Source organism: Acipenser ruthenus, chromosome 4 (assembly GCF_902713425.1).
Source record: "Acipenser ruthenus chromosome 4, fAciRut3.2 maternal haplotype, whole genome shotgun sequence".
In the NCBI taxonomy this organism is placed as follows: domain Eukaryota; kingdom Metazoa; phylum Chordata; class Actinopteri; order Acipenseriformes; family Acipenseridae; genus Acipenser; species Acipenser ruthenus.
In genome coordinates this window covers 22,432,472-22,443,794 of record NC_081192.1, presented here as the reverse complement: position 1 = coordinate 22,443,794, position 11,323 = coordinate 22,432,472, and the positions used below count along the sequence as shown (strand labels likewise).

General features: G+C 35.6%; 1 protein-coding gene across 1 annotated transcript; it reads right to left on the bottom strand.

Annotated features, from left to right (window-relative positions):
- Positions 1-519: 519 nt before the first annotated feature.
- On the bottom strand, positions 520-9,820 carry LOC117399425 (ropporin-1-like protein). The gene is made up of 6 exons (XM_033998556.3): positions 9,721-9,820; positions 8,786-8,921; positions 8,449-8,572; positions 7,876-8,037; positions 5,688-5,863; positions 520-2,190 (listed from the first exon to the last, which is right to left on the bottom strand). Exons 2-6 carry the CDS (start codon positions 8,914-8,916, stop codon positions 2,121-2,123), a joined length of 663 nt encoding a protein of 220 aa, XP_033854447.1. The 5' UTR covers positions 8,917-8,921; positions 9,721-9,820; the 3' UTR covers positions 520-2,120.
- Between the last annotated feature and the right edge of the window lie 1,503 nt (positions 9,821-11,323).

Genomic DNA, 11,323 nt, shown 5'->3' with positions numbered 1-11,323 from the left:
GTAAATGACATCCCGTTTCATAATTGCTTCAAAAGCATCTTGTCTTTAAAGCATCTTCCATTCCTGATTCCCCCACTCAATCTCATGACCTTAATCACACTCACTGCAGATACAGCAGCTGTGAAAATAAAATCCAATGAATTACAGTTGTCTGAAATTCTAATATTTCATAACCTTTTGTCTCTTATTCAATAGTTTAGATCAGCTTTACTTCCAAACTATTTTAGACAAGATATTGAAATGTCCCAGTTGGTGAATCCACTCTTACTCTATCTTTCTCTCACTCCCTTGTTTCTGATACCCTTCTGTGGCACACAGGCTCAGCAGCACTGAATACAATAGGCTTATGCTTATTAGTAGCAACAGCTGACAGGCCCCAGACAAATATCTAGGCTCATTGCCTCAATCTACAAAGTGTTAATTTTACAGCTTTTACCTGCACACGTTTTGGAGGATAAGCATAAAAAAAATGTTTTTTCAAAGTCTGTTTTTATAAATAAAATACATTTTAATATTCACTAAACTGTTACCGACTGTTTTAAAATATATTACCTATAGTTCTAATACACTTTTAATCAAGCTCATGTTTTTAAGATACTTTTTGATATTTTACACAAGTGTCCAAAGGGGGTATTTAAATAACTCATTAGTAAAGCTTTGTTATTAAGGCCTGTAACAGATTCAACATAGTGTCTGGTTTCTCAGGTGCATGCGTGTATCTGCAGGAAAGAGCCAAACGCTCAGCCAGATAGCTGTTTGTTTACATGGAACGGCAGCCAGGGATTGGCTGGATTCCGATCCGACTGGCCGATAGGCATATCCCAGTGGGGTAGTCTTGGTGACAGAAATTGCCAGAAAGCAAACATTATACTACTCACTGTGCCCACCATGTGTACAAGTGGGGCTCTAATAACTTAGTATAAGAACTAGCTTAGGGCATTTTAAATCCCACTGAAAGTATACGGAGAGTGTGTTTGTGAGTGAAGGATCCTGCAGCGTGACCTCCCTTATAGTGAAAGCAGCACTATGTCGACTGCAGACAACTTTTATTTTGTAGCTGTGTTTTATTTTGCATTTGTGTATTTATTTTGTTACAATCCAGTTTGTGTAGATGTGCCTGTGCGCTGTATCATTGCTGGTACAGTCCCATGTTTTCTGCCTTTACCTGGCTTTGAACTTACTTTGAACTTTGAGTATCCCAAATTCTGGGACTGAACAGCCTTCCTCATGTGACAGCCTCACTTACTGTCTATTTTAAGGAGGAGTAGGTGGTTCTGTTACATTGTATGATTTCAATGATAGATGAAGAGTGTCCTAGGATCTATGCTTCTTCAGGCAAGTTCAAAGCCAAGTAAAATCAGATTTAAAGAAAAACTGCAACAAGTCAATACCACAGCAACAGAACCCAGTAAGGAAATATAAAACAAACACTTTGAAACTATTTGAGGCACCAATAGATCTGACACAGTATACGATTTCTAAGATAAGCAAGACAGCAACTTTACATCTCGCCTAAACCAGTGACTTATTTTTTATAACTTGATTCTGATGCCTCTTGAAAAGTAATTTTTGATCTTTTTAACTTAGAATTCTTCAAGTAAGGTTATTTTTTTTCCATTGTGAGGCTGACTGAGGTTCATTTAAGTATTCATTTAAAACATATTGCAATTCCATAAGGAAATGACAAATTAAAGATATTTATACAAAATCTTGCATTTTAGGATGCCGTTACTAGGATACAGCCCATTTACATAAGAACATAAGAACGTTTACAAATGAGAGGAGGCCATATGGCCCATCTTGCTCGTTTGGATGTTAGTAGCTTATTGATCCCAGAATCTCATCAAGCAGCTTCTTGAAGGATCCCAGGGTGTCAGCTTCAACAACATTACTGGCGAGTTGGTTCCAGACCCTGACAATTCTCTGTGTAAAAAAGTGCCTCCTATTTTCTGTTCTGAATGTCCCTTTATCTAATCTCCATTTGTGACCCCTGGTCCTTGTTTCTTTTTTCAGGTCGAAAAAGTCCCCTGGGTCGACATTGTCAATACCTTTTAGATTTTTGAATGCTTGAAAATTCAACTGGACCTCAGCAACAGGATAGCAAGTGAAACAATGTTCTGTTAGTAAGGCAGTTTGGGTTTGTTCAGTCCTGTTAAGTTTAATGGCTGCACCATTCCAAATTGCGGCTTCCTGGAGATAAAAAAAAAAAAGTGGAAATTATTCCTGCAGTAGTTGAACAGCACATTTTGTTTATAAAAACAAGACCAGACAAAATGAACTTATGTCATGGAAGTCATTTTTACATTTTTGCTCCTACTTTCTCACTAATTTGAACTAAATTGTCTGAAAATGTAACACCTTTTCTTGCTTCTTTTCGCTGTCTTCCTGCTTCTTAAATTCTGTCTTAATGTTTCAAATCCTTATGTATCAACAATATTTTATATTGCAATTCGGAAAATACAGATATATCAAAAGCCCACACTATAGATGAAAAGTTGTTGCTGCTTCCTGATACCGAATACTTCATGTGTTGTTGTTCAAATGTCCAATGGTCTTGCTGCAACCAGGCCATGTGACCTACAGTACAGGTATGGTACAAGGATGGAGCGAGTTATCTATTGCATATCCTAAAGAAAAAGAGTCTCAACACAAAGGGACCAGTAAAAAAAAAAAAAAAGCTTATAAGAGAAAAGAAAATATTGCTGAACTATCCTTTAACTATAAATAATTGATTTATATCAACCAGTAGTGTACACTGATACTGTATTTGATAAAAAAAATTAAAAAATATACTAGGTGGTACACAGAGAGAAAGATCCTCTGTGATCTTCTTGTTCAGTATTTCAACTATTTCAACAAACTGAACTGGAACACAATTTATTCAAGTAGAGCAGTCTGTTTGTTGTGTTTTTACTTACATAATAAAATATTGCTCTCTATAATTTCTGTCTGCCACGTTTCTGACTGCACCATTAAACCAATCTGCAGTCTAAAATCTGAATAACTGACAAATACCTGTTCTGTGAACATGTGATTCAAATATTATTTTATTACCTTATCCTGTCTTGTTAATTTAAACTGTATTAATCTTAATTATTTCTTTCATGAATTTGTTTCTTGCATTTTTCTCTGGTTTCCCAAAACTTGTGGTTTCTCCCTTATAGCTTGTTCAGAATACAGTTGCCAGAATTCTGACTAAAATCAGGAAAAGTGAACACATTACACCCATTTTGGTCTCTTTGCACTGGTCCTGCCTCACAAACATAGGCTCCTGTGGAGTATAGAATTGATTTGAAGATGTTGTTGTTAATTTATAAAGCCCTGAATGGATTAGCACCCAGTTATTTGCAGGAGCTACTGAACTTGTACCTTCCGAATCGTACTCTGGAGATCACAGGGCTACTGGTTATTCCTAGGGTCAACAAAATCACCATGGGAGGTAGGGCTTTTTCTTGTAAAGCTCCTAAATTGTGGACTGCTCTGCCTATGTTTGTCAGGGAAGCTGGGACCATCACAGATTTTAAGTCAAGACTGAAAACCTACTTTTATAAAATGGCTTTCTTGTCTTAGTGGGTTTTAATGTAACTTTTATATTGCATTATTATTATTATTATTATTATTATTATGGATGTGTGTGTATATATATACAGTATATATATTTATATTATACTGTTGTTTGAATATGTTATTTTAAATGATATGATTGTGGTAGATGTTTCACAAATATATTGTGGTACTGTATACTGCTTTGAGATACTACTGTATAAAAAGCGCTATAAAAAAAAGCAAATAAATAAATAAAATCAATAAATACAAAAATTAATCTAACCTTGTCTCCAGAACATACACATTTTATTTATATAGAGTTTACTATTTATAAGCATTGCAGGGCACTTCACAAAAATATCACTCACGTAAATAAAGATCTCTAAACAGCTCACTAGTAATAGGCCAAATAAAAAAATTAATGAAGAATTACTGTAATTGTTATTGGCAGTTGTGGATTTTGGTCCTGCCTCACAAACATAGGCAGGACCAAAACCATAGTTAGCCTTATAAATAAGAAGCAACATTTTAAAATCAATACAATGCTTTACTGGAAGCTAATGTTGTGACCTAAAAAAGGCAGTTAACTTATGTTTCTCTCCTGTGTTTATCCTGCCTTCTTTCTTGCTTGCTTTCAGTTCTTATCTCCTTCCTTCTTTCAGTTCTTATGTCTTTCCTATGACTTTGATTTTCTACGGTTGATATTTGACACTTGAATCATTCCACCATGCTTTGCCCTGTGTGTCACATAAAACCAAACATTAAAGCACAACTTGAATCCCACTTTGGACAATAGGTAAAATAAATCACTAAAGATTCCAATCAAACGTGTAAATGCTTATCTGTGTTCATTTTTATACTACAGTTAAAGATTAATTATACAGACTGCACATTGTACACTTTTATTGAGTGTGTTTTCAAGACTACTCTAGATGTGACCTAAGATCAGAATGCCACAGTATTTGGTTGCCATCTCATACCCTGTTCCTAACCAGCATTTTAAAACAGTCAGGACCATCTGAAGCCTAGTTATGATGTTATTGCCATTCCAAACAGTATTACTGGCTATGCGTTAAGGCTGTTATTTATAATTTTTCCTCATACATTCTTTCATTAGGATACACCAACTAGTGTTGTGTTTATTTATTTATTTATTTACATTAAATGAAGTGTGTCCAATTATAATTTCCCCCTTGATTTTCTCTGATTTTGGAATGCTCAATCGTTTTCTCCTCACCGCAGCAATTCCCCACAATCCCCGAAGATTCAGTGGGTGTCCTCCAATCCCACAACCAAGCCAGCTTCCTTTTTCACCGATGAACTGAAGCGCAGATGTCAGCGAGCTACTGACCTCTGGAGGACAAAGGACAGCCCTGCAGGTGTGCGCCCTAAGCACACTGGGCACCTGGCCAGCAGGGTTCGCTGTAGAGTGATGAGGAGAAACAGTCCCTGCCGGTTTTACCTCCCTTACCCATGGGAGCGCCTAGGCCAATGCAACGCTTCCTTCGGAGTCCCCAGCCTGTCCTGGGCTACTTCACACATCCAGGATGTGAACCTGCGCTGTATGATTCACCCTGCGCAACGTGCGGCTGCGCTTCTACCAGGTGAGCCACTCGGGGACCCCCCAATTTATTTATTTATTTATTTATTTGTTTATAAAGTAAACATTATTTAGCATAAATTACTGAGAATTTCAGATTCTGGACATATAGGGGGTGTCTGTCTGTCCGTAATTGTCATAAAACACTATTTTGCATACATTATTGGGAGTATCAAATTCTAGAGATATATGGAGGTGTCTGTCTTTGGTGCTACACTTATTGATATGTTTAGAAAACAAATTAATATTGTGTAACTACACGATGCAGTGTAAATTATAAGTTTTATTTGGCTTAGTTTTTTTGTATTTCCCAAATACTGAATTAATGATCTTAGTATCTGTTAGGGATCAAAGCCCCCATTTTTAAATCACACCTCTCCAGTTACAACTAGCCTCCTGGCGTGGTTCTGACCAGGCACTGATGATGTAAAAATGATCTGTTCCTGCCGAAGCTCTACTGTGTATTTGAAAATGCACCTACCTGTATTAACTTACAACTGTAGCCATAAAAGTTTGCAAAACAAAGTTGAACTGTACTCACGCTTCCTCCTTAAGGCTATTCAGATAGCTGTCGATCTGGTCCTGATGCATCTCCCCATCAAAATTGTTCAGGTAGGTAAAGAGGAACCTAAATGATTCAAATGGAATGCGAGCTGCTCCTCCTTCTGGGTCAGCTGTAAGGATTTCACATGCACACTTCAGAGAGGTAGTGATAGTCTGTAACACAAGAAAAACATGATAGGCAAGTGAGTATGGTAGTGAGATTACCCCTAAATATAGTTGCATCCTATGTAAGCAGCATGACAGAAGAATCTCACTGACTGCACAATGGGCATGGTAGTGGGTGCCTGTGCAACTGATTCATCTGTCAATGCAGTGGCTGAATTGATCAATGTGTAATGTGTACATCTCTGAGATTCTGCTGGAATGTTTGCAGAAAACCACCACTGGAAAGTACAACTCAGGTGACAAATGGGTATTGATGGACACAGCCCTCAGACGTTTGCAAAGTACTGTGACAAGCAATAGACATGCTACAGTGGACTGACTTACAGAAACCTTCAACACTGGACAAGACACACCTTTTTCAACTTAATCAATGGGCCTGCGAGCTAAGCCTTGTGGGTTTGGATAGCAGGGCACTCTAAGTATTTGTCCAGTCAGTGTAAAAAGACAAATGGTACTAAAAACACGCCAAGCACAACACTTTTTCTTATGTTTAAAACTGTTATTATATTGCACATTATCCAACATTTGCAACCCAATCCTAATGCTATATAAACTAAAGTATATAAATGTTTTTAAAAACACAGACATTTTCATCAGAAGAAAATGTCAGTTATAATATCGGCAGCTAAAGAACTTAAGGTATTGTAACTGTATGTAAATGTAAACCAAGGCTTAATAAGTAGGACAATTGATTTTATATAATGAGATTTAGGTAGTGTGTGGCAGACACTGCCCATTGATACATTTGTTTGGACAGAAAACACTTATCTTAAAAACACTTTAAAGCAACTAGGGCATATACACATACATACACACACACATTATATATATATATATATATATATATATATATATATATATATATATATATATATATATATATAAAATCAATGACATAAAAGGGTCTTCATAAATATGTTATACTGCTTTGTCTTGCATTCAACTCCCATGATTTAAGTGTGCTGTGTTTAAATCTATTGTTTTGACCTTTCATTTTTTCTTAATCTTTTACTTCCCATTAAAAGATAACAATGGCCTAAAGAACACACTGCAGTTAAGTGTGCTCGCATGTCATTGCTGGAGTCAAGTCTCCATCTAGTGTCTGAGGCTAGCAGTGATGTTTTTTTTAACTGTAAAAATGAGGTTGAAAAAAAAAAAGATTCCTTCTGTTATACAGTTTTTCCATAATAATGTAATCTTTCTAAAACCGAATTTTACCAAACTCCCATGAAAATAACATTTTGGTATGTGTAGTGGCTAATCCAATGAAAACACTGTTTCTTATCTTTTAAATGTATATGTAATCAAAATAGAACATGTGATAAAGAGTTGCTTAATTGTTGTAATGCATTGCTGGTCCATATTTTTTTTCTATTGTATGACGCTAAAGTGTATGGTGTGTTTAATTTTGTTTTGATTAGAATTAAACAGGTAGATTTTTTTAGACAGGACTGCAATCTTTTTTTCACACAAAAACAAACACACATTTATATGGCTAGTGGGATCTCTCTTTTATTCACTTTCACTGGGATTCTAAATGTGACAATGGGTAAATTGACTGATTTGGTTAAAGCCTGACAGGGCAGAGACAGCACGTAACTGACTTTTTCAACTCAAATCCAGAAAACTGTGTTTTTAGCTGTTCAGAAAACTGAAATCTCATAATACACTCAGTGATCTCTGTGGCTATTACTTAATTACACATACATAAGTAATAAAAACATGAGTCTTCAACCTTACAATAATTGATATATATTACACTATGATAGCACAGTCTGGAGTGTAGAAAGCAGTGACAGCACACCTATGGGATTTTTCTAGCAATGCTGGCACAAATCTATGTCTAATGAATTGATCCACTTTGCAATAACAAAAGGAATCCTTTTAAAATTAAGTTTGCAGTTATGTTAAAACGATATATCTAATTCATTATTTACACTGGAATCAAATATTATTACAACATTATTCTTTTTTTAATTTAATAAACTCCTCGTACATACCCCATTCATTGCACTGCAGCCCAAAGCTAAGAATTCAATCCACACAATATCAGTGGCAAAGTTTCCTAACTCTATAATGCTGTTAAGCTGTTCCATTGGTAGACAGAGTTCTTTCCATCGCTGTTCCAATTCTGCCTTCTCCACAGTCGCTTTGGGAGAAAGCTAGAACAAACAGAGAGGACTGCAACAAGTTGGATCGTTCACATTATTGGAGAGTCAATACTCATGACTTGATTCCCAATAATAACATGCCTATATCAGCAAAATTCTTCCCCTACCATTCTTGTACATTCAAAATTAGAGCAAAGTTGATCACTATGTTGTGAATAACCACTAAATGTAACATGAAGTAAGTCTGACATGTAGACAGAGAAACTGGGTGCCTTCATATACCCCTAGATTCTGATACTTTTGATTTTATAATTTTTTTATGAATGACGTCATTAGTTAGATAGTTTCATTACAATTGCACAAACAGTTTTTTTTTTTTTTTTTACATGCAAGACAGCATTCACTATATCCCCCCAGTAGGGTTATGCCTTCTCAGAAGGAAATAAGAAAAAGGGGTTCTACCTGTTTATGCAAACTCTTCAAAAGGCCAGGTGTAAGCCCAGTGTCTGTCTTCTGTGTTGCTACTGGCATTTCAAGCCTCTCCTTAACAGGAAGGGTTTCTCCAGAAGACAAAGATGAAAAATACCTGTAAATAATCACTGTAGATTGAAGATATCTCATTTATTTGCGTTTTTCAAACATAACATTGGTGGTATTATTAATTCCATATAGTCTGAAACTTAAATGAGGATACAAGGGTTAGTCTGGCTGGTTGAGATCGTGAACTACTATACAGACTCCTATTTCAACAACTTGACAAAAGTATTTCACTTGCAAGCCTAAACATTGCTTCACTTACGCGGCCGACCACTGAAGTACATCATGAGGTTGGGTTCTGATGGCAGCTTTCGTAAACTGTTTTAGAATGTCAGGCAGTTCTGTAGGTATGTTGATCTGTTGGGCACAGAATATGGTATCAGCAGGGGGCATAGCTCCTGAAAAGGAAAGGTGGGCAAAACGATTAACATATTTACAAATCTAACAAAATAACAAAAAACATCAACAAACAAAAAATGGCCAGTGCATGGTAACACCATCACTCATGGTAATACAGTTCTACACCTCTTCTGCTGAAAAAAATATGATTACAATTCAACTATTCTGAAAATAAATATTGCATAAAAATATAAGTCAATTTAATATATTGTAACTTTACCAGAGTTCTGCATCAAATATTCATCTCTAAAATCAAAACCTTAAATTACAAAGAGCACCCTGTAGCGAACAATCTCCAAACAGGAATTGATAAAATAAACGGAATCAGACTTGTAATGTGACTGGAAGCCCATTTCCGCCACCAAAAAAAAAAAAAAAGAAATACATTTTAAATTTCCATTATAAGGTTGACATTCTGTCTCATTATTTTGACTTAGTATCGCGTTATTTCCTGTTACTACAATAAGTCGAAATAACGAGACAGTAAGTCTAAATAACGCGATACTAAGTCAAAATAATGAGACAGTATGTCAACCTTATAATGGAAATTTAAAATGTATTTCTTTTTTTTTTTTTTGGTGGCGGAAATGGGCTTCCATAGTTTTCTCGTGTACAGGCAGAGCAAGTACGCTGGCATATTATGAGTTTTTTTTGTTTTTGTTTTTGTTTTTGTTTTTTTAGTACGCTAGAATATTGTAAGAGATGATAAATCAGAGAAAATGTTGAAAACAGCAGTAACTAAGTAAGCATTAATGCATTGTGGAAAAAAATAATAAGTTACTTCAAGTCTATACAAACCTTGCTTTACTAAGCAGCGCTTGCAAACAAATCAAGTGCTAAAAAGAGACTCAAGATTGTAAGACTAACCATATATATATATAAAATCGTAGTGCATGCAGTCTCTTAGCAACGGTGGTGTTGTAGAACGCATCTCCAAGCAACTGCTCAAGCTTCTAAAGTCACGTGATTTTTACTTCCACCACTGAAATCATAATAATGGCCTAGCTCGGAATATACTTGGTCTGAAGCAGGCTAAAATGTTTGGCGAGTTTACTCTCTTAATTTGTTTTACAGTAGAATGATCTACTATTGAGTGTTGGGAGTTATGAATGTGTTTTTATTGTTAGATTAGTATTGGTAAACCGACAAAGGACATTACCATAGCATTTGCTTACCGTACATCATTTATGTTTTTTTTTTTTTTTTTTGATAATGTGTTAGTTTTAAACAAGACAGAAATAGAGTAGACTACTTTGAAAAATTCCACACTTACAAAAATTTGATTTCAAAAGAAATATACTCACCTCCGACCAAAAGGTGGCAACAGCGATGCTTTGAAGAGAAACAAAAAACGAAAGAAAAGGATCGAAGGAAGGCGCCCTTTGGCTTCTTAAACTACACCGGTATATTGTTTAAAAGTTGTGTCATTAAACAAAAAGAAAAATAAAGAAATCCTCTCCCTCCATAGTCGAAGTAAACGGTAAGTTTTTGCATGCATGCAATTCATATATATATATATATATATATATATATATATATATATTTGTATGCCCCGGTAGCTAAATGCTTAGTTACGGCTCTGGGTAAAACCAAAGCCCATGGCCAGTATACAATATTTTTCTGTATGCATTCTTTTCTGTTAAGCACTACTGACACCGTTGAAACGGTGAGTATAGATTTGAATGTTATTTCCGAATCTCTCCTTTAACATGTCTGAAGGGGACACTGTATTACTTAAAACGTGAATTAACGTCTTCAAACGTGTTAACAGTGAGCAGTTACCTTGGGATTACACACCAGGTTCAGACGCATTGATTGGACTAATATCCGCAGGCGACCTAAGACTCCCCGTTTCAACGGTGTCAGTAGTGCTCAACAGAAAAGAATACAGACAGAAAAATATTGTATACTGGCCATGGGCTTTGGTTTTGCCAGGAGCCGTAACTAAGCATTTAGCTACCGGGGCATGCAAACATATATATATATATATATATATATATATATATATATATATATATATATATATATATATGCAATTTATATACTGCATGGTTCATTATGGAATAATACTATCACTCAAGACTAGCCTAATATCACACAAGTGGCAAAGGCAAAGTTACTATCTAATCCTAAACGTAGTACAATACAAAATGTGAAAAAGAAGTACAAATGTTATTAGAATACACTTTATAACAAGAACAGTTTCATCAAGAAAGATATTGATTAAGATATCACAATGGACATTACAATATTTAATCTCATATTATTGTTGGGGAAAATAAATATAATTTTCACTTTTAATTGGGCCTGCGGGCTTGCCAGTAAGCTGCCCAGAGCCGCATTGTCCTCCGACGCTGTAGTTCTGAGGTGGCTGCATGGTGGGCCTGCAGTGTGTAAAAGA